This window comes from Dendropsophus ebraccatus, chromosome 12, assembly GCF_027789765.1.
Source record: "Dendropsophus ebraccatus isolate aDenEbr1 chromosome 12, aDenEbr1.pat, whole genome shotgun sequence".
Classification (NCBI taxonomy): Eukaryota; Metazoa; Chordata; class Amphibia; order Anura; family Hylidae; genus Dendropsophus; species Dendropsophus ebraccatus.
The window spans coordinates 12,799,344-12,822,753 of NC_091465.1; the positions used below are offsets into that span (position 1 = coordinate 12,799,344).

The 23,410-nt window shown below is 43.4% G+C and overlaps 1 protein-coding gene across 1 annotated transcript; it reads right to left on the reverse strand.

Moving 5' to 3' along the window:
- Positions 1-8,449: 8,449 nt before the first annotated feature.
- LOC138769472 (nicotinamide N-methyltransferase-like) lies at positions 8,450-19,128 on the reverse strand. Its single transcript, XM_069947979.1, has 3 exons — positions 18,976-19,128; positions 13,465-13,672; positions 8,450-9,437 (listed from the first exon to the last, which is right to left on the reverse strand). The coding sequence occupies exons 1-3, from the start codon at positions 19,112-19,114 to the stop codon at positions 9,014-9,016; spliced, it is 771 nt and encodes a 256-aa protein (XP_069804080.1). The 5' UTR covers positions 19,115-19,128; the 3' UTR covers positions 8,450-9,013.
- Between the last annotated feature and the right edge of the window lie 4,282 nt (positions 19,129-23,410).

Below are 23,410 nucleotides of genomic sequence, written 5' to 3' on the forward strand. Positions count from 1 at the left end.
TCAAACACCTGTGGGGTCCATACATTTTCTAACTCTAAATAAATCCTTTGAAATACATAAATCCTGTGCCAATTCACATTGTCTTCTGCTCCTTCTGCTCTCCCGCCTTAGGAGCCAAAGCTTTCATGCTTCTGCAGACAGGGGGCAAGGTGTGATGTTACAGGAGGCGCGGCTGGATCCCCCAATCCCCTAAGTGATCCACCATCTCTGAACAGCCAGAAGCAGGTGCAGCACAAATTTTACTGATTGTGATGGGTGGAGGACTGTGATGATCAGTAGACATGAGCGAACCTGACAGATTTCTGGTTCGTACGAACCAGAAATCTCGGCATCTGACTCCCGCTGTCTGCCGGCTCCGTGCAGCGGGTGGATACAGCGTAAGGAACGCCTAGAAAACTGGGATACAGCCTATGCTCAACCAGGATGGACAGAAACGCAATGTATATTCCCGATGGTGCATATAAAACATGTTATCCTTACTAGTGTTGAGCTGATCTGTCAAAATCGGCTCGCCATTTGATTACCGGTGGCTTCAAAAATTGGATTCTGCACTAGGGCTGCCAGGAAAACATGTATACAACCTATGGTCATGTCCATGTTTTCCTGGCAGCCCTAGGGTGGCATCCAATTTCCGCAGCCACTGGTTATCATATGCCGAGCATTCCAGTTGCCAAACTTAAACATTTTGACTTATCAGTTCAACACTAATCCTTACCTGTCTCTGCTCCCTTGATGTCCTCTAGTTTCGCCTGTGTCTTCAGCTACAGTAACTGCAGAGCCTCCACTTTCCAGTGACAGTCAATCACTGACTGATATAACACAGCCCTGCTCCCAGTGATTGGCTTCCGAGATGAGTGGAGACTCTATGGTCAGTGGGAGACACTGGTGGAGACACTGGTGATACCAGAGGAGGACACCGAGGGAGCGCGGGCAGGTAATTATAACATGTTTATTGTTTTGTATGCACCACCAGCAAAATTTATTTTGTGGCGGCAAAATTCACAATTTTCGCGAACCGAACCGGAAAAATCTATACATACATATCTGCGCTCCCTTGGTGTCCTCCTCCGTATCTTCAGCCATCTTAACCTCCCGCTCAGACAATCACTGACTAAGGACAGAGCCGCGGCCAGTGATTTGCTGAGCTGGCTGTGATTGTTGCCTTGAGAGTGACAGCCCACTCAGCCAATCACTGGCGCAGTGCTATCTCTCAGTCAGTGATCGCCTAAGTGGCTTAAGGCATGGAAAAGGACACCAGGGGAGAGTGGACAAGTGAAAAACATTTTTTGCAAATTTTGTTAACAATTTTTTTTAAAAATTGATTTGTTAAACATTTGAACTGTTGCTAAATTCGCTTCAAATCCAACTTTGCTGGATGTGCTTCGCTGATTATAAAATACAACCCCTTTAAAGTAAAAATCATATTGTGCAAGCATATCAAAGCCTATGTAGTGCCTCTTAGTATATGTTTCCTTTTTGTTATGTGCAAGCGATGTAAGAAGTGTTAGGTTGGGTTCACACTACATTTTTTGCAAAAAAACAGATAGAAAAAAAACCCCGGATGCATTTGTGTGCATCTGTTTTGATCCGTTTTTCCATTCACTTCCATTATTTAAAAGAAAAAAAAACAGATCACAACAGATCTGTTTTTTTTTTTTTTAACCCTTTGAGGACCAGGCCCAAAATGACCCAGTGGACCGCGCAAATTTTGATCTTAGTGTTTCCGTTTTTCCCTCCTCCTCTTCTAAGAGCTCTAGCACTTTCAGTTTTTTATCTACAAGGCCATGTAATGGCTTATTTGTTACAGGAATAGTTGTACTTTGTAATGGCGTCATTCATTTTACCATAACATGTATGACGGAATCCCAAATATATTATTTATGAAGATATAAATAGGTGAAATCATAAAAAAGAATGCAATATGGTAAGGTTTGGAGGGTTCCTGTGTCTACGTAATGCACTGTATGGTAAAAGCGACATGATACTATTATTCTATAGGTCAGTCCGAACACAACCATATGCAGGTTACACAGATTCTCTAATGTTATATATTTTTTTTAAATGAAATCCTTTTTTTTGGCAATTAATTATAAATAAAATGGGACTATTGTGACGTTTATAACAGTTTTATTTTTTACCTACGGGGTTGTATGGGGTGTCATTTTTTTCCGCCATGATCTCTAGTTTTTATTAATACCATATTTGTGAAGATCGGACGTTTTGATCACTTTTTATAAAAAATTTTTTTATATATAATGTAACATAAAATCGGTAATCCGCGCACTTTTTTCCCTCTTTTCGTCTACGCCGTTTACCATTCGCAATGACGCTTGTAATATTTTAATAGATTGGACAATTACGCACGCTACAGTATAATATATGTTTATCTATTTATTTATTTTTATATGTTTTATTTATATAATGGGAAAGGGGGGTGATTTCAACTTTTATTGGGGGAGGGGTTTTGGGGTTGTGTGTTAGTGTTTTTAACTTTTTTTTTTTTACACATTTGAAGTCCCTTTGGGGGACTTTTACATCCAGTACTTGGATTTATACACTGATGATTGCTATGCCATAGGCATAGCATTGATCAGTGTTATCGGCGATCTGCTCATTGAGCCTGCCTGTACAGGCTCAGTGTAGCAGATCGCCGATCGGACCGCACAGAGGCAGGTGAGAGACCTCCGGCGGTCCGTTTTACCGATCGGGACCCCCACAGTCACACTGCGGGGGTCCCGATCGGTAAGTGATAGGGGACACTTAAACGTTTAAGGAGTTAATGACACGCGGCAGCGCGATCGCTGCAGCGTGTCATTACCGGTGAGGTCCCGGCTGACCTGCTGATTTGCTGATTGCAGCCGGCCCCCACCTGCTATGAAGCGCGCTCCGCTCCGGAGCACGCTTCATAGCGGGAGAAACACCCAGGGCGTACAGTTACGTCCTAGGTCGTCTGGGGACAGACTTCCATGGCGTCACTATACGCCCTGGGTCGTCTAAGGGTTAAGGTACACAAAAAAAAAAAAATCCGTTTTGATCCTTTTTTTAAAATAATGGAAGTTAATGGAAAAATGGATCAAAACATGCATCCTTTTTTTTTTTTTTAATCCGGATTTCATCCGTTTTTTGCAGACAGATGAAAAAAGATGAATTGAAAAAATGTAGTGGGAAATCAGCCTACAAGGCATTAACCATTCGGTTTATTTAATCTAAGGGATCTAAGTAGCTATTTTAAACTATGAGGAAAATTTAGGGCATTTTACCGTAAAATTCTCATTGTTGCCCATAGAATACCATCTCAGTTTAGCGTTTCTGTTAGCAAAGACATATGAGAAATTAATGCTGAACTGTGATTGGTTGCTATAGGTAATTAGGAGAATCTTACATAAGACTGCTCGATACTGGAGCTTCATGTTCTTGTTTCAAAGCTACATATTTTCTCTCTCTTTTCAGTTTAAATTTAGTTCATTCTAGTAGTACTTGTATATAGCGATTAGTAATATTTCTAAGCTCCTTAGCTCCCTCCAGTGGTAGCTTCAGCCAGAAAGAATTCATTCTATGTGTGGGAATTCATTATTGTGACAGTTGTGACAATTTTACACCAAAGCATACACATTGAAAACATTGAAGAATCCCCCTATGTCTAAGTCCTGTATAAGTAACAGTTTAACCAATTTGCTAGATATATTAGGAATTTACTCTAGTAACTCAAATATAAAATAAATAAATTTTGAAGATATACATTTGCATACAAAAAAAGAACATTCCTTGGGATTGACAAGGTGGATTTTATTCTTAAATTAGGTTTAGTTTCATCCTCCCACAGATTCTGTTTGTTTGGTCCAATAGCCCAATATGGTTGGGAGAAAGAATATTTAAGCAGCTGGAAGCCATAGTGAGGGATTTGGTCTGGAGAGGGAGAAAACCCAGGATAAAAATTGAGTATTTATATAAGGATGAGGATAAAGGAGGTTTGGCGGTTCCTGACTTTAGAACTTACTTCTTAGCGGCCCAATTACAGTATATGAAAAGATGGAGAGAGTTCTCATATATAAAGAATTTGGTAGAACTGAATAAATGGGGATTGAAGGATGTATGGGAAATTTTGGAGTCAGGACAGTTGAGTAAAAGGTCTAGGGGGAGATGGCCATTGTTAGATTTGATGCGCAAAGTTTGGGGAAAAACTAAAAAAGCACTGGGTTTGGAGGGAGTAATTAGGTGTACACCAATGTTTAATAATCTTAGGTTCAAAGAGTTGGGAAGAAATCACGAATGGAGGTTTTGGGAAAAATATAATCTGAGGTATGTGATACAATTTTTTAAACAAGGGCGACTGCGCTCATTAGAAGAGTTAAAGGGTGAATATGGGATTGGAGGAAATGGTTATTTTTATTATTTGCAACTGAGACAAGTTAGTATGGAAATAGGTCACACAGATAATTTGTTAGAAGAAGATTCACAGTGGATTGATTATATGATAGAGGACACTTCTAAAAGGAGGGTGATGGCTAGGATAGTTAAGTTGGTAAAGGAAGGGAAGAAGGAGGCAGGCACTCACGTAAGTAGAGCTAAGTGGGAAGCAGATATAGGAGAAATTACACAGGAAGAGTGGAAAGATATATGGGATATGGGAAAGAACATATCACTTAATGCATCGCACAAGACTACACAATTTTTTATTAATTATAGGTTATATTATACACCAAGTAAGTTATCTAAAATGGCTTCTAATAAAGAAATAGTTTGTCCCCGCTGCAATATGCCAAGGGTCGGTTTCTTTCATCTATATTATGAATGTAGGAAAACGGAGAGAAGTTGGCAAGTAATTTTAGAGGCTATTAAAGACCGACTCCAGCTGGAAGATTGGGAACCGGCAAGGAGGTGGCTGTTGGGGGTATGGAGTGATGTCCGCCCAGGGAAAAATAAGAATATTCTAGTAAGGAAGCTTTTGATGGTAATGAGGCTGATGGTGGCCAGAAAATGGATGTCTAGAGAAAGCCCCACCCTTGGGGAGTTTTTGTTAGAAGTTAGAAGGATGATTAATTTTGAGTTTTGTTTGATGGTAAAAAGAGGGAGGAGGGAGAAATTTTGTAAGATCTGGGAGCCGTGGTTGCGTAAGATGGACCAACAAGAGAGGAGGCGATTGGTGGTTGGTTTAAGAGGTGGAGATGGCTGAGGGGTTTTGGCCTCTCTTCCTTTTTTTTTTTTTTTTTTAGTTTGTTTTTGGTTTTTCTGTCTCTGCACCCAGAGGGTGGGTGGGATGGGGTGGGGGGATAGTAGGGGGGAAGGGGGTGGGGTAGTAGTGTTAAGATTATGTCTGGGCACCTCTGAAATGTAAAATGTAGAAAATGTAATAGGAGAGATGTTGATTGTAACCGGGAGGTGCGGTTCCTGGGCGCCAATGAGAAATGGTAGAAGTGGAGATGGGGGATAGGTGTCCTGGTTGGTCTCCGATAACGGGGCGGGGAGGCTGTGGGGGTTAGGGCCTTGGTCACATGGCTTGGGGTCCCATGTCGTGAGGCTCGGGCTCCTGTCTCGGTTGGAGGAAGAGGAGGGGTGTCACTGTGCTGTGTTTTTTTTTTTTTTTTGTATTGTTTTATTATTATTTGGAGGTCCGCTGGTTGATGAGTTAATGTGAGATAATATACTGGAGCGGGTGAGATGGTGCAATGAAGGAATTCTTTGTTGGTATCCGGATAGTCTGCTCCAGAGTAACACCACAAGTTTATATAATATATGTGGGCGGTGGTGTTGGAGTGTTTGGAAAATGCTCCAATGGTGGCTTGGTACCGTGGAGGGCTGAGCTCCCAGAGGGGGTTAAATGGTATTTGGTATGTATGAAGTAAGAACAAGGTCGGACACGAGAATAATGAGGCTTATAGTTTGGTGTGTTTTTTTTTTTTTTTTTAATGTTTATTTGACGCTGGTGGCTGTACTTCCTCTGAGTCCGGCGGAGGCAGGGGCCTGGGGACGGGGGGGACGCCCGGGTGTGTGGGGGTGGGTTCTGCTCTCCTGCGGCCCCCTGCACGTTGGAGGGGACCGGCTGAGACATGAAGGTTTAAGGTATATCTAGTTGAGGAGAAAAGATAAAAGAAAGGTAGTGAATTGATGACGACCATGGAGACGCACCCTCCGGAAGGAAAAATGCTATGTTGACTTCTTGCAAATAGATATGAGGTGAAATGCCCAAGAAGATATTTGGTTTAAGATGTAGCAAAATAGTGGTGGCATATAGACATCGATGTAGTGGCTTTTAACGATTGTGTGGTTAAAATTGTAATAAAGGTTATTTAAATGAAAAAAAAAAAAAAAAAAAATCCCCTGGATATCGATATCTGAAAAACAAAAAAGGGAGAAATACACAAAAAACACACAAACAGGAGCACAACACCCATCATTGTGAGCGGTGTTGTGCTCCTTACAGTATGCAGCATCTTTACAGATCGCACAATGAAGTCACTGTACTGCGGACCGGCTCATTATATGTGCGCTTAGCCGATCAGCCAATCAGCTGAGCGCACATATAATTCTAAATGTTTCTTCTAATAATGCTATTGTCATAACATAATTAGAAGAAACATTTGATGTTTTCATTAAAGTAAAGTGATGATTAGTACAGAATGCTCTATTGCCGGCAATATGAATTAACGGCTTATGGAGCTTCCTGTACTAATTAATATTTAATTAATAAAACACATTTTCGTTGAAATAAATTCAGTTTCGTTGTTCAATAATTTAATTCTAACGAATCCATCATTGTGCAATTAAATATACTGTCAAAAAATAAATATATATATAAATATACATTTATTTATATATATATATTTATTTTAACAGTATATTTAATTGCAAAATGATGGATTCGTTAGAATTAAATTATTGAACAACAAAAGGAACTTTATTACAAAGAAAATGTGTTTTATTAATTTAATATATTAACCATGAGAGGCATCGGCATTACTGCAGAGGATCGCAAACCCCGGTAATAGCGATTCATATAAACTGTTTCCCTGCTTTCCCAGATGCATCCAGAGGTGTTTGCATCACTTTCTTAAGATTTTATTTGTTATTTTTAGTTGAACCAGATTTCCAAGTAAATGACCGTATGTTTTGAGCCGCATGTCTATTTTTTCCCACGGCCGTAGTTTCATCCGCACATTTACAGCCGCATAAAAAATACAGCCGCACAGTTACATAGTGTGAACATAGCCATACATTGTATAGACACATATATATAACTTTTAATGCACTTTAATAGATAACACATTTTTCTTATCCGGATTTCTCCTTTAACTCCTTATAACCCCACACTGCCAGTAACTATAGCTTCCCCTCAATGTACAGTACCTGCAGCTTCGTCTTAACTAAGTAGAAGAGACTGACAGCCGCACCTTATGGAACTGACTGGGATGAAAATCAGCTCCAACCATTTACTCCTTCTAATTCTTTGATCACTAGTGGTAGGAGTATAACATTATCATCAATCCTTGCATTGGTTTTAATGGATGGCTCTGAACGGAGATAACCCCCTATTAGGACAATCCTGACGCAAAAAAAAAGCTACCCATCAAAACATAAAAATTGCCCCTTTTTGTGCATTTGTGTCAAAATCTTGGTGTTTTGGAGTGAAAAAAGCAATTCATATATGGTTTACACTAATACTAGGCTATATAATGATGCAATGTGATAGATGTGCTACCCTTGTTTGCTTTTTCTGAATGTAGTAATTATATATATATATATATATATATATATATATATATATATATATATATATATCTTAAAAGGAAAATTATGCGCAAGGACATTTTTTTCAAAACTGTACTTACCTCCCAGATCCAACATTGGTGTCCACTGTCTTCCACTTAGACCAGAAAGCCTCCGAAACCAGAGGACAAAGTGGGGACTTGAGACGCAACATGTTAGGCCCACTCAGCTGGACAGACTGCTACAGACACTGACTGAGTGAGCGGACCTGGAACATCACGTCCACTTTAGGCAAATAAACAGCTGAGGACTCGGGGACCAGAGCGGAGGAGTGGACAACAACGATGCAGCCGGGGAGGTAAATGCATGTTGTTTTTCAATTTGGTTGGACTCTCTCTTCAGGGGTTAAAAAAGAAAGTATGCTAAGGCATAACACCCCAAAGGAGGCCAAAAGAACACTTGGTTGGCCTCTTTCAGGTTAATGGTAACCTATGGTTTAACCAAATGTAGACAAAGTCAGACCCACGCACTATATCTGTACATACACACACACACACACACACACAAACACACTGGTTGTACCGCCCATCTTTAGTAAATGTGTCAGAAAACTAAACCGACGGTAAAACACCTTAGTAAATCAGCCCCAATATGTTTAATACTGTACATATACCAAGTGATAAAGCTCCCGTCCTAATAAAGAACATAAACAATTACATGTGATAGGCTTCACTTTATTGCACTTTCCATATAAAACATATAATAAGAAGAATAACAATGATGAAGCAACTGATCCCAAGACTTATGAGCCTGTAATGAACACGCTAGACCTCAGGGCCAATATAGATCCAAAGTAAGGGGTCCCAAATATGTTTAAAACATATAGCCTAACTTTTTTATCTTATAAGCATAACCATCCATGGAGATATTTATTTTTTAAATCTCCCCTAGGATCCATGATACATCACACATTAATACTAAAGAGTAACAATTATATATTCCTATATATACTTTTAGCATAAACTAACACAAACAATTAAATTAACCAGATTATTTAATTTAGGTCAATAGGACCATAGAGGAAGGCTTGGTATAGTTATTATATTATGTTTAAAGCTTTAAATATGAACTCTTGACTTGCAGACTTAAGCCCCTATTCCTGTAGCCAGGATTCCATAGAAGGCAGCACTACATAAGCTACATAGTAATCACGGCCGTTTTTGCAAATAATCAACAACGGCCGTGATTATTACGTAGCTTACATAGTGTGAACATAGCCTTAACTTGTAAGGTTTTTTTTTTTTTTTACCTACTTCTCCTTGCGAGCTGCAATGAATATGACGCCTTTATGGTCAACAAGGTCACTTATACCTGTCGCTTCCTTAGTTACACATTTACCAATGACAAATCCTTCTCCAACTAGAGCTTTCCTGGCAAAATCCTCATCATATGTGAAACCATGGAACTTGTCTCTCCCGACTGTGTAATATGTCATATTTACAACTCCAACTAATATGAGGTGACCTCCAGGTTTCAGCAATTCTGAGAACTTCCTGAGATATCTGATATAATCATCTTGGTCTTTACAGCTATTATCTAGGAGAAACACACTGATGATACAATCCGCTGGCGGTAAGACCACTGGATCCATGATTTTTTCTTTATTAAGGTCACATTTTGCAACATGTTGAGCCGCTTCTCTCACTTTAGCTTCTTTGTCCAGTAACTGGGCACTGAAAGAAATGGGGAAAAATTAACAGACTTTTCCACAGTCCACATAACTAAGACAGGATGGAAACTCAACAGCTAGAATATATGTTATAATGGTGGTTAATTTGAATTTAACCGAAGAAGAATAGAGAAGTTGTCAGGTACGGGGACAGAAGGACAGAAGACAGGTGACGCCCTTGTGTTTGCACCCACCGCGCTGTCCCTGCTTACTTACCAAAACTTCCCTAGGTGGCAGCAGGTGACTGGGCCACTGTCCCTAACCCGATATCGTGTAGAAAGTAGACCAGACAAAACAAACACAATAGTCTCTGGGTGAACAAGCTGGGTCAATAACAAACGGTGCTGAACAAAATCGGAAGTCAGTTGAATAGTCTGAAGCCAAGCCAGAAATCCGGAAAACCAAGGAATACAATCAGGATACAAAATACAAGCTTAGCTACACTCAGGTACTGAGGCTCTATCGTAGGCAAGGGGGATGATGAAGGGAGTAGTTTATGGAGGTTGGAGTTCCAGCCCCAGGATCTGATTGGGCACTGAGATTCCAGTCCAGTGAGGGAGGCGCCAAAGGGTAGGATACTATAAGAACAATACCATTGCAATACCAAAAATGTAGCACAGTACAAAACCACAACCAATATCAGGGGTGAAAGAACAAGCCAGAGGTGAGTACCAATTGGGAATTCAACACTAATAAAACATGGGTGAAGGGCACAAGGCACACAATAACGGGTGCCTGCTAAGATCATACTCCAGTTTTAATCTTCTGCTTATTGTCAGTAACCTGTGATTAGCCCAGGGTTTTTATTCCCCTTATATGCAAACCAAACCTAGAAAGACATAAAAAACGAAAAAATTGAGGAGCAATCTATTCTCTAGCAACCAACACTTATCCTTGATATCATTAAAGCCAGAGGGTTACTCACATCATTGTGGTTAGGTATGTTATACGTTATTATAACAGTCCTACAAATAAATATATATATATATATATATATATATATATATATATATATATATATATATATATATTAGTGTTGCATGGGATATGTGAGGTGACTTGGGGGGGGGGGGTTGTCTGCAGACGATGGTGTAGTGCAGGCTAGCAGGGTGAATGATCATACACACAAAAATACCCCAAAGATAATGAATAAACTGAAATAATGGGACGCCCTTGCATATCAGCAGCACAGAAAAGGGGTTCTAGGTCACTGCATAGAACACACTTATAACCTAGCCCATCGGGAATATATATTCACCCTTAACCCTTTACCTCTGATTTACTATGACGTAGTGATCTCCCGAACGGCTACAGCTGTATGCCACTGATCTGACATGTCTGTATTCTATATGGAGGATACAGCAGGGGGATATTATTACTTTATGGAGGGCACAATAGGGGCAATATTACTATATGAGGGCACAGCAAGAGGCATTATTACTATATGGAGGGCACAGCAGGGGGCATTATTACTATATGGGGGCACAATGGGGGCAATATTATTATAGTCATAGCCAAAAGTTTTGAGAATGATACAAATATTAATTTTTACAAAGTCTACTGCTTCAGTTATTAAAATGGCAATTTGAATATACTCCAGAATGTTATAAAGAGTGATCAGCTTAACAGCAATTACTTGCAAAGTCAATGAAAATGAACTTAATCCCCCAAAACACATTTCAACATCATTGCAGCCCTGCCTTAAAAGGACCAGCTAACATCGTTTTAGTGATTGCTCCATTAATACAGGTATGGGTGTTGATGAGGACAGGGCTGGAGATCAATCTGTCATGATTAAGTAAGAATGACACCACTGGACACTTTAAAAGGAGGCTGGTGCTTGGCATCATTGTTTCTCTTCTGTTAACCATGGTTATCTCTAAAGAAACACGTGCAGTCATCATTGCACTGCACAAAAATGGCCTAACAGGGAAGAGTATCGCAGCTAGAAAGATTGCACCTCAGTCAACAATCTATCGCATCATCAAGAACTTCAAGGAGAGAGGTTCCATTGTTGCCAAAAAGGCTCGAGAGCGCCCAAGAAAGATAACCAAGCGCCAGGACCGTCTCTTAAAAGTGTTTCAGCTGCGGGATGGGGCTACCAGCAGTGCAGAGCTTGCTCAGGAATGGCAGCAGGCAGGTGTGAGGGCATCTGCACGCACTGTGAGGCGAAGACTCTTGGAGTAAGGCCTGGTCTCAAGGAGGGCAGCAAAGAAGCCACTTCTCTCCAGAAAAAACATCAGGGACTAACTGAGGACTGGGGTAAAGTCATTTTCTCTGATGAATCCCCTTTCCGATTGTTTGGGACATCTGGAAAACAGCTTATTCGGAGAAGACAAGATGAGCGCTACCACCAGTCTTGTCTCATGCCAACTGTAAAGCATCCTGAAACGATTCATATGTGGGGCTGCCTCTCAGCCAAGGGAACCAGCTCTCTCACAGTCTTGCCTAAAAACACAGCCATGAATAAAGAATGGTACCAGATGTCCTCCAAAAGCAACTTCTCCCAACCGTCCAAGAGCAGTTTGGCGATCAACAATGCCTTTTCCAGCATGATGTAGCACCTTGCCATAAAGCAAAGGTGATAACTAACTGGCTCAGGGAACAAAACATAGAGATTTTGGGTCCATGGCCGGGAAACTCCCCAGATCTTAATCCCATTGAGAACTTGTGGTCAATCATCAAGAGACGGGTGGACAAACAAAAAACAACAAATTCTAACAAAATGCAAGCATTGATTGTGCAAGAATGGACTGCTATCAGTCAGGATTTGGTCCAGAAGTTGATTGAGAGCAGCCGGGGAGAATTGCAGAGGTCCTGAAGAAGAAGGGTCAACACTGCAAATATTGACTTGCTGCATTAACTCATTCTAACTGTGAATATAAGCTTTTGTTACTCATAATATGATTGCAATTATATTTCTGTATGGGATAAAAAATATCTGACAAACACACATAAAAACCAGAGGGCAGCAGATCATGTGAAAATATAATATTTGTGTCATTCTCAAAACTTTTGGCCATGACTGTATATGGAGGGCACAGCAGGAGGCATTATTACTATGTGGAGGGCACAGCAGGAGGCATTATTACTAAATGGAGGGCACAGCAGGAGACATTATTGTTATAAGGGGCCCAGGGCCCAGCAGGGGACATTATTCATATGTGAGAGCACAGTAGAGGATCCTACATACATGGGGCAACCCAGTTACCTACTGACTTTACTGAACCAAACAGCACAATTACTACAGTTAGGGAACCTATAGGAGGGGAAATGGAAAGGAAGATGCTGGAAATGTCGGAGGCCTGAGATGTTTGTTTGGCAGGTTCTGAAGAGACAAATTGTAGCTGCAGGAAATCATCATGGAGGTCTGGGACAGATAGATAGGAAAAGGTAAGTGACGCCTCAGATCAAAGAAGAGGTCGCCTGTGAGTCACTGAATGATGTTTTTGTATTCAGTAGAACATTATTTGGTAGGGGTGCAACACTGCTCTATGCCGTAATACCCACACTGCTTTCTAGCAACCCAAATCTTGATAAAAGACGCTTTTATCAAGATACGCCCTGTTGCCAAAATGACGCAGAACCTGCCCTGCTTGATATACTGTACAGCCAGATTACTGACTGTATATCATGTACATGTAAATCGGGTCATACTTGGTAACACTTCATACAGAAACTGAATTCTGGATACCCCCATAGACCTCTATGTGGTCACCCTTACCAGAATTGTAATGTCATTGCAATGACGGCCACCAAAGTATGTTAAACCACAATCATTACTTTATACTCAAAATAGCACCAGTGGTTTTAAATATCAAGTAACAGCTGTTGAAATACTTTGTGTGAACATAGCCTTAATATCAACCTTTGATATACTTCCTTCAGTCAACCACATGCTTAGATGCTGCTGACCTTTGCACTGGATTGAGACTAGAATTGTAAGAATTAGGCAAAAAGATTATATCTAAACATTTCCTAGATCAGCTTAACATCTTATATTAGCAACAATGACAATGAAAATACTTCACCTCTTTCCTTCTACGTCTATATGAATCTTTGTGGCATGTCCCCATTCAAATGCTCCTGTCCGTGTGTTCAGCCATCTTTTTAGTTCCATAATGCATCTGTCTCTGACCTTGAGGATTATGATGTGTTTGAAAAATTCACAGGCTGCATAGAGATGGTGGATCATGGAACCAGCGCTGAGGTCAATCAGGACATCTCCTTTTATGTCACCTGAAAAAACAATCCACGAATATTGAAACATCTACTAGAAAGGAAGGGCACAGATCAGGGGCGCAGACATAGCAGAGGCCCAGCATGACTAAGTTAGCTGGGAGTGTAGGCCTAAAGTGTTAAGTAAGGAACAAGTATGTGGCGGATAGGGTTAAGTTTAGGTCAGTAGGGAGGGGGAGAAGAGCTAACGGGAAAAGTGCTAAGTGAGTCTCCGCCCCCTTTTCCCCAGGAGGATTCACTAAGAGGCTCATGCTTCTTGGGGCCGGCGCCGTTCCATCAGTGGGTTCAGGTTAAAGAGGATGTACCTGGTGGTACATCCCCTTTAAATATATTTAGAAGAGGTCAGGAAATGACAGTAGCACAGATTGGCAGATAATAGCAAATTTAAACCCAATTTTCCCACAACAGAATTTTTAGAATATCCATGATACTGAACAAATTTATGAAGGTTCTAAAAATCTTGAAGGGAAAATTTCCAATACTAAATCTAGAAACTCTATATTCTTGCTCAAATTTAATCATAAAGGCTTTGCTCTATTCCCTTTGCCTGTGCATTTACTGACACTTTCCATAGATAGATGGAGAGAGAGAAGGAGAGGGAAAGGGATTGTTGCAACTCTCCTTATAAGTCATGTTCTGTAACGCCTGGAGTAGTGGATCCACTGGGCCGGCACCAGCGATGGCACAAACCTCACCAGGGAGCGGAGTCTAAGGGGCCGCTGGTTTTCACCAGAGCCCGCCGCAAGGCGGGATGGACTTGCTGCGGCAGGCGACCCCCAGGTCGCTACCCCTGGCTTGGTTGCTGGTGTCGGCAGGCGAGGCGTGGCAGGAGATGGCACAGGCAATGGTCTGCAGGTGAGAGCGCACGTGACAGGCTGGACACGGGAACAGGTGGAGTGACAGGGAAACAGGAACCAGGAACAGGGACTTGGGACCAGGTAACGGACAGGACTCAGGAACAGGGACTTGGGACCAGGTAACGGACAGGACTCAGGAACAGGGACTTGGGACCAGGTAACGGACAGGACACAGGAACAACAGGGAGCTGGGCCAAACGCTATGGGAAGCATGTAGAGGCTCCAACCCAGGGGACAGGGCATGCTGGGATTTATAGGGGAGTGATTAGGTGCAACTACCAATTAGGAGCGCACTGCCCCTTTAAATCTGAGACAGCCGGCGCGCGCGCGCCCTAGGAGGCGGGGACGCGCGCGCCGGCCGGCACAGCGGGAGACAGGAGCGTGGAGAGGTGAGGCGCCCCCCGGGGCCGAGGTGATAGCAGCGCCGGGTCCCCGACTATGGACACCGGCTGCTGCATGGGGCAGGAAGCGGTCGCGGCGGCGGCCCGGAACGCGGGACGCCGCCGCGGCCGTGACAGTACCCCCCCCCTTTGGCCTCCCCCTCTTTCTTGCCTGCAGATGGCACAGGAAGCCACAAAGTCTTTGACATCTTGAAACAGACTAGGCCACCAGTAGTGGCGAGAGATCCGTTGGCCGGTCTTACGGACTCCAGGGTGCCCGGCCTCCAACGAGGAATGACCCCACTTCAAAATACCTCTTCGAAGCGCAGGGTGAACATGAGTCTTTCCGGGGGGTACTCTCTGAAGCGAGGAGGTGACGACTGGTGCTAGGCGATCAGGCGGTAAAACATGGCAAGGGACTGTGGGTCTGTGGACGAGGACCTTCTGTAAGTTCTTCCGGTGGTGAGAGGACACGACCTTAGTCTTGGGTACGGGGAGAGGGTACACCTCGGCAGAGAAGGCATCCGCCGAGTCTTGGTCTTCTGCCGGTAGGCCGGATAGAGGCTTGGCCGGGACAGGAAATGACATAATACACTTGGTCTGAGGTGACTTGAGACACTGGTGGGAACAGTCCTGACCCCAAGTGAGAATCTCCCCGGTTCTCCAGTCCAGCTGAGGGGCATGTTCTTGTAGCCACGGGAGTCCCAGGAGGACCGCGGGGGAAGAATGGGGCAGGACGTAGAAGGATATCTCTTCTTGATGTGAAGGACCCACCTGGAGGACTAAAGATGCGGTCTGGTAGTACACACGGTCGGTAAGAATTTCGCCCGTGACCGAGGAGATAGTCAGGGGCCTGGCTAGTCGGGTCACGGGTAGCCGCCATCTTTGGACCAATGTTGCCGCAATAAAACTGCCTGCTGACCCAGAATCGAGGAAGGCAGTAGTCTGATGATTTCGTCCTGAGAGAGTCCGGATGGAAACTGGCATAGACAGACTTGGAATGGTGGCATTCACACCTAGGGACACCTGTCCCACCGGACCTAGGTGCGAGCATTTTCCGGATGTTTGGGGACGTAGGGGACATCCCAGCCGGAAGTGATCGGAACCACCGCAATAGAGACAGAGATTCTGCTCCAGGCGCCGGATTCTTTCATCAGGCGTCAGGTGAGCCCGTTCCACCTGCATAGGAATCTCAGGAGAGGGTTGGGACATCGAAAGGTCAGGATTCTGGAAAACCGGCGCCAGCTGGGGATGGCGACGGGAACGGGTTAGTAAATGTTCATGCCGAACCTCCTCCTCCCTCTCCGAAAAACGAGTATCAACTCGGGTGGCCAGTAGAATGAGTTCGTTCAGGGAGGTAGGCAGGTCTCGGGCAGCGAGCACGTCTCTCACACGACTAGACAGGCCCTTCTTGAAGGTGGCCAATAGGGCGGCCTCGTTCCAGTCCAATTCGGCTGCCAGGGTGCGGAACTGGATGGCGTAGTCACCAACAGAGGAGCTGCCTTGAGAGAGGTTGAGGAGAGCAGTCTCGGCTGAAGAAGCACGGGCAGGTTCCTCAAAGACGGAGCGAAACTCGAATAGGAAGGCCCGGAGATTGGCAGCAACTGGAACATCACGGTCCCACAGTGGCGTGGCCCAGGCCAGGGCTCTACCTTCTAATAGGCTGATGATGAAAGCCACTTTAGAGCGCTCGGTGGAAAACTGACTACTCAAAAGTTCAATGTGCATGGTGCACTGAGTCAAGAATCCTCTGCACAACTTAGAGTCCCCAGAGTACTTGCTTGGGAGGGCCAGTCGGAGTGAAGAAGAAGCGTCAGGAGGTGGTGTGCGCTGGGCAGTAGTCTGCTGCTGTAAGGCGGCAGTGAGTTGCTGGATCTGCTGTGACTGCTTCTGGATTTGTTGCGCCTGCTGAGTGACCACTCTGGCGACATCACGGAGATCAGGCACCTCGCCGGGATCCATGGTTGGAGCCTACTGTAACGCCTGGAGTAGTGGATCCACTGGGCCGGCACCAGCGATGGCACAAACCTCACCAGGGAGCGGAGTCTAAGGGGCCGCTGGTTTTCACCAGAGCCCGCCGCAAGGCGGGATGGACTTGCTGCGGCAGGCGACCCCCAGGTCGCTACCCCTGGCTTGGTTGCTGGTGTCGGCAGGCGAGGCGTGGCAGGAGATGGCACAGGCAATGGTCTGCAGGTGAGAGCGCACGTGACAGGCTGGACACGGGAACAGGTGGAGTGACAGGGAAACAGGAACCAGGAACAGGGACTTGGGACCAGGTAACGGACAGGACTCAGGAACAGGGACTTGGGACCAGGTAACGGACAGGACTCAGGAACAGGGACTTGGGACCAGGTAACGGACAGGACACAGGAACAACAGGGAGCTGGGCCAAACGCTATGGGAAGCATGTAGAGGCTCCAACCCAGGGGACAGGGCATGCTGGGATTTATAGGGGAGTGATTAGGTGCAACTACCAATTAGGAGCGCACTGCCCCTTTAAATCTGAGACAGCCGGCGCGCGCGCGCCCTAGGAGGCGGGGACGCGCGCGCCGGCCGGCACAGCGGGAGACAGGAGCGTGGAGAGGTGAGGCGCCCCCCGGGGCCGAGGTGATAGCAGCGCCGGGTCCCCGACTATGGACACCGGCTGCTGCATGGGGCAGGAAGCGGTCGCGGCGGCGGCCCGGAACGCGGGACGCCGCCGCGGCCGTGACATGTTCAAATGGTGCAGTTTATTTTAAAAAGTGGCAAAAAAGTATACGGAGTATTAAGTCTATTGTAGAATGAGAAAGGCTTTCTGATAGGGTTGAAGCGTTACATACTTTTTTGCCCCAGTTGAATATGACCTACAGTATAGGGAGTGCTGCAACATTTCATTTCTTGTTGCATTATGTGATGGCCTTCATCGAGTAACTATTGGGATGATAGCAGCTGTGCTACTCTATTGTGGACTAACATATATAGAGTTATTTTACAGTGTGTGACTCCAGCCCAATATTTAATAAAAGACTAAAGACCTGTTACACAAAGCGGCCTGACATCTGTTGAATCAGGCCAAATCAGGCAGCTATCGCCCTATTTAATAAACACACCGATCATCTGAGAAGCATGTATCCATCCCCTCCTTGGTTGAACTTGATGGACATGTGTCTTTTTCAACCGTATTAACTATGTAACTATGTAACTATGTAATCGGGGAAGTGTGGAGGGCTAAGAATAACTTCTTTTTTATTTTCTATATACTGACACTGGGGTACCCCTTTAATCAGCCATTGCCTACACATTAAAGCAAGGGATGCACAGACATCATTAACAATGTTTATGCAGCCCCGCGGCATGATTATCGAGCCATGTCATAGGCTTGGCAAGTGGGCACTGATCTAGTAGATGTGATATAACAGTAGATGTGTTTGCAATTTACATTATTATTATTTTTTTAATTATCATGCTTTACATCAAAGTTATACTTACTTATATCTAGGTTCATGCTCCTGAAGGCTTTTTAGTCTTTTGTTGGTTGAAAAAAAAGAGACCAAACTCAGGAAGTCCTGATCATTGCAGAGAAGGCAGTCATGTGATTGATGGACGCATTGAGCTGTGACTCTCTGTATTGCCCAGGAGTTGCATTTGGTCTCTTTTTTTAAACCAGCACAAGACTAAAAATCTGCCTTCAGGAGCCTGGACCTGGATACAAGTAAGTATAGCTTTGTTATGAAGCATGATAACTAATAATAATAATAATTGTAAATTGCAAATATGCTTTATATCACATCACCTGTTTATTTAGATTATTAAAGTTATAACGACAGTGACACCGTGCCCTGGAAATAGCCAAGTGCAGCGTTCATCTATTTCCAGCGGCTCTCATAGTAAGTGTATTTAGCAGCTGTTACGCATGCAAACCGCCTGTGCATTCTGAACAGAGATTTGGGTCCCACTTCTAATTGTTCTTTAAGAATTAGACTAGATAATTAGATTCGTGTTAATTTGTAAAGGTAAATATTATTCTATAACAAAAGAACAAGAAAAAATAAAAAGTAAAAAATAAAAAGTATTAAAGCATACATACCCTCTAAGAACAATTTCGTAAGGTTTTCAATGGGAAATATCAAGAAATCTTCCTCAAAGACAGGTTTATCTGAAAAGTAATGCTCCAGATGTTGTCTGGAATTGAAGCCATGTACACAATAGTGCTTATGGGAAGCCATAGTGTAATCTTGCATCACTCACAAGGTGACTCTCTCTGCACTGATGCTACAGGTCTTTATATAATTACCAAGAAGGGAATTTGAATCGGTAATAATACCTTATCATGTCATGAGTGATTGTCATGAGTTACTTATGAGGCAGTCATGGGAATACTTGCTATGGATTTACATGGAGCATTATTGAGCTTATGAAAAATCTACAATATTATATTGTAAAGCGAACAATGGGAGAAAAAAATTCCCAATCTGCCAGAAATCCTGTTCTTAGAAATAACATATTCTTCCCCATTCAGTTGGGATTTTTTGTAGGGTGCACCGATGTGATCACCACCCAACAGAATAAAAGAAAGATATCAAATTAAAAGTACCTGTCATCAATGCAGTGCATTGAAGTCAATGGAAGGGCAGACGTCCCTGCACACAGTGTATAAAAAGATGGACGTTGTCTGCGCGGATGTAAAAATAATGATCATGTCAATTATTTTCAGACGTCTTTTGCAAGCAGCGGACGTTATTTTTTTTTAGTTGTTCACACAGAGTTTTTCATTTTTCCCTGTCTTTTCATCATTTTTACTATTTAATTAAATAGACTTTTCAATTAAAAACACAGCCAAAGGGCAATAAGACCACCAGAGTACCAATAGCTGTCACTGCACTGATGGACGGCCAAACAGCGAAATTTTTTCTTTTAAAAAATATAGAGGAAAAACCATGTGAAAATAGGCTAAAAGTGCAATATGTCAAATGAAATTTTTCTTAAGGTCTTTGATATACTATGAGATCAAGATGGTCTAAAAAGAGCCATTACTGTCCTAGAATGTAATATATACATACAGCTCATTGCAGACCTCCTAATCATGTAGAGTTGTATGATTTCAATTCATATAGTAATAATCAGTGATCAGTTACAATCCTCTACAACATACTTCCAGCTTCTACAAAACTACAATTCCCATTGTCCCTGGAAAGCTAAATCTTTGGATTAGACTGTCCATGTATGGTGGGAGTTATACGATTGCAATACATGGAGGGCCACAAGTTTGATATCTGTACTTTACAATATCATTCAAGCTGCTCTCAGAAGTTTGCTTTTGAGCAGCTTTTGGGCGGGTTCAGACTGAGGAATTCTCGCGGAAAATGTCAGCGGAATTCCGTCAGCTGTCCGCCCGCACATCTGGGCGCCTTTCCGCCGGCCCCATAGACACCATTCTATGGGCCGGCGTATTCCGCTATACGCTGAAAGAAGTGTCATGTCACTTCTTTCAGCGGATCGCGGAATACGCCGGCTCATAGAATGGTGTCTATGGAGCCGGTGGAAAAGCGCGTGCCCGTGCGGGCGGACAGCTGACGGAATTCCGCGGACATTCCGTAGTGTGAACCCGCCCTTTGAGGAGACGTACTGTGGACATCTTGGTACTGCAGCTCACCAGTAATGAAGACAAGTAAGAGGTTATTCATATATTGTACTGTGGCCATCACCACTCACTAGACTCATCAGATTGGGCTGTGTCCCCTACCAGCCTAGCAAGTCCCTGAAAACCCCTTTCAATACTAAATCTATATAAAGATCTTTTTTTTTTTTTTTTTTTTTGCAAAGTTCATAAAACATGTAAAGTAATACATATTATAAATGAATAAAGAGATGTCATATAATCATCTGGTTGCTTATGATCTCTTTGTCAATAAGAATACAGAATGTTTTTCAGTTTTTGAAGTCATCTTCAGCAAACACTGACAGCGCATGATATTCAGGAGACCCATCAACCTCTAACAGCTAACTATACCTGTAAAATACAAAAGGCACATAGTAAAGCTTTCTCTATTTAACCCCTTATGACCCCATGCTGCCAGTAATAATAGCTGCCGCTCAATGTACAGTCCCAGCAGCTTGGTCTTAACCAAGCAGAAGTTATGGACAGCCACGCTCTATGGAACTGACTGGGATAAAATGGGGCAGATTTATTCACTTTGCCCCTGGCATGTGCAATGGAAAAGGCAAAGATTTTGCCCAAACCAGTAAGCTTAAACAAAAATCTGCACCTCCATGGTGTAAGGACTGCTTGCCTGACGGGCCGACAAGGGGGTGCGACAAGGCGAAGAGGAAGCGTGGCCTCCTCCTGTACCTGATTTATCATGGTTTATACTTGCAACCAGGCATAAACCATGGCAGAAATCTACACCTGCTCCTGAGCGTGTATCTTTTAGTAAATCCAGTGGACTGTATGGGGGCGGGGCATTATTTATGACCAACGTTAGAGTATTCCGGTCTTGATAAATCTCCCCTGCTATATATGTACACTCACAGCAAATTCACTCAAACATTTACACCCTGCCAAATGAGTTTATTGCCACGGGTGACATGTTTTATGGAGTGACCGTAATTATACTGTCTGCTACACACCACTGACTTCATTGACCCTATGACCTGCCATTGATAGCTGGACACAGAGGTTGAATGCAAGGAAGTCAGGACTGGAAACACTCTGCAGAGAAGAGATCACTACCCCTTTACATGGAGCACAAGGTGTAATGGTAGTATGACCATGAATAAGATCACCATGAGTAGTCACAATGCATTGACTCTTGTATATGTCAGGTGTTTTTATTCTTGGAGAAGCAAAAAAGATTGAAGAATTGTTTACACACTTTTACAATTTACACACATTAGTGGATTTGGAAACTTTGAAACTTTTTCGCTCTTGCCCTCACCAAGGATGGAAGGTAAGACTTGGGCAGGGCAATTTATGGTGGAGCTCAATTGTGTGTTTACTTATTGTTATAAGCTGCTGGGATTCTGCACACACGCCTTACTTATGATTTTCAATAGGCTGAAAGGTGGAGGTGGTGGTGGTGGTTGTGTGTGTGTGTGTGTGTGTAGGGGGGGACTTGTTGGGGTGGTATGAACACTAGGGGGTGTAGGGGGGGGGGGGCACCATTTCAGGTTTCATCTCAGGTAGCAGAAAACTTTGATTTGGTCCTACACCTACCGTCACATACTGCATTCCTCCTAATACATTTACCCACTATACCCAGTTGGATCCCCAGAGCTTTTTTCTTCTTACAAAGAAGTCCTCAGACCACCACTGGACAACACTGAGGAGAGGTATGGTTGCTGACCTCTGACCTATCAGCACACACAGAGGTGCTGCTTTATGTTACCTGTTGTCAGAATGATAAGCCAAGGGGTAAGCCTGCTGGGGAGGAGGCTGATATGTATTTGGGAGAGGGGTGCTGGAGGGGGGTGCTAACTGTCTGAAGGGGGTGCTAACTGACAGGTAAGATTAATTACATGGGAAATAATACATACTGGGCAATCACCTATAAGGGATGCCTACCTACTACATGGGGAGGGGGGGGGATCCCTGCACAGAGGCCAAAGAGAGGCCAAACTACTATATGGATGCACAGAGGGGGCACCTGGCTAGTATATGAAGGAGCAAAGAGGCTAATCTCCTATATGGGGGCACCGATGGTGGCAATTCTATTATGTGAGGGCATAAGGGAGGCATAAGTACTGTTTGAGGGCCCAAATTGAGGCCCTAAATACTACATTGGGAATTTTGTATAGAGGTGAACACGGTACTGAAATAAAAGAGTCCAGAGAAGATGTTGCTTGTGAGTCACTGGATGTATGCTCACTGTATGGAGGTAACAATGTTCTGCATCCGTGGTTGTAATACATGGTCAAAGTACTCTATGGTGGTATTATTTTTCCCCTGTATAGTGTTGTTATATTGGTATAAAGGGTTTTATTTAGCAAGGGCATAATGATAACATGTAATTATTATGTTGCGGTAATATCTTATTGTGTGTTCTCCCCATAGTAATGCTTGTCACCTACTATGTCTCAACTTGTCAACTGTATGAAAACAGGGGCTGTCGTTTCGCTGTCTCTGCCAAGTCATGATCACTTTCAACAAGGTGCCAATGGCGTCTGATTGCCTGTTGTATGGTTTTGTCCGTAGGGGCGTGAGTAAAAGTAAACACAAACTGATTATTGTCACTAAGAGCCTCATTATTTTTTTCCTTTCAGATGTTTCTGAGGTACTCCTTTTGCCTCTCCTAACCCTCATAGACTATTGCTCGGGGATACTTCCTAGCTAAAAAAAACCTGTAGAGAGTTCAGCTGCTTGTCTGTCGAAACCCTCTTCACGGCTGAAGAGCCACGGGACCAGCAGGTTTAAATGACAGAATGGAAATGCCTGCTTTTCTGTAGCAAAGTCTGTAGACTGTGTTTAATATTTTGTGTGGATATACAGTATTTAGTTTTCTTTGCACATGTATTGTTATGAAAAT

What these genes read in the sequence shown, in the direction of transcription:
- LOC138769472 (XM_069947979.1), bottom strand. Translation starts at nt 19,114, where the DNA reads ATGGCTTCCCATAAGCACTATTGTGTACATGGCTTCAATTCCAGACAA. An exon ending in TACGAAATTGTTCTTAGAGG is followed by an intron (nt 13,673 to 18,975) that starts GTATGTATGCTT and finishes TTGTTTTTTCAG; the next exon opens with GTGACATAAAAGGAGATGTC. An exon ending in ATAGACGTAGAAGGAAAGAG is followed by an intron (nt 9,438 to 13,464) that starts GTGAAGTATTTT and finishes CATTTCTTTCAG; the next exon opens with TGCCCAGTTACTGGACAAAG.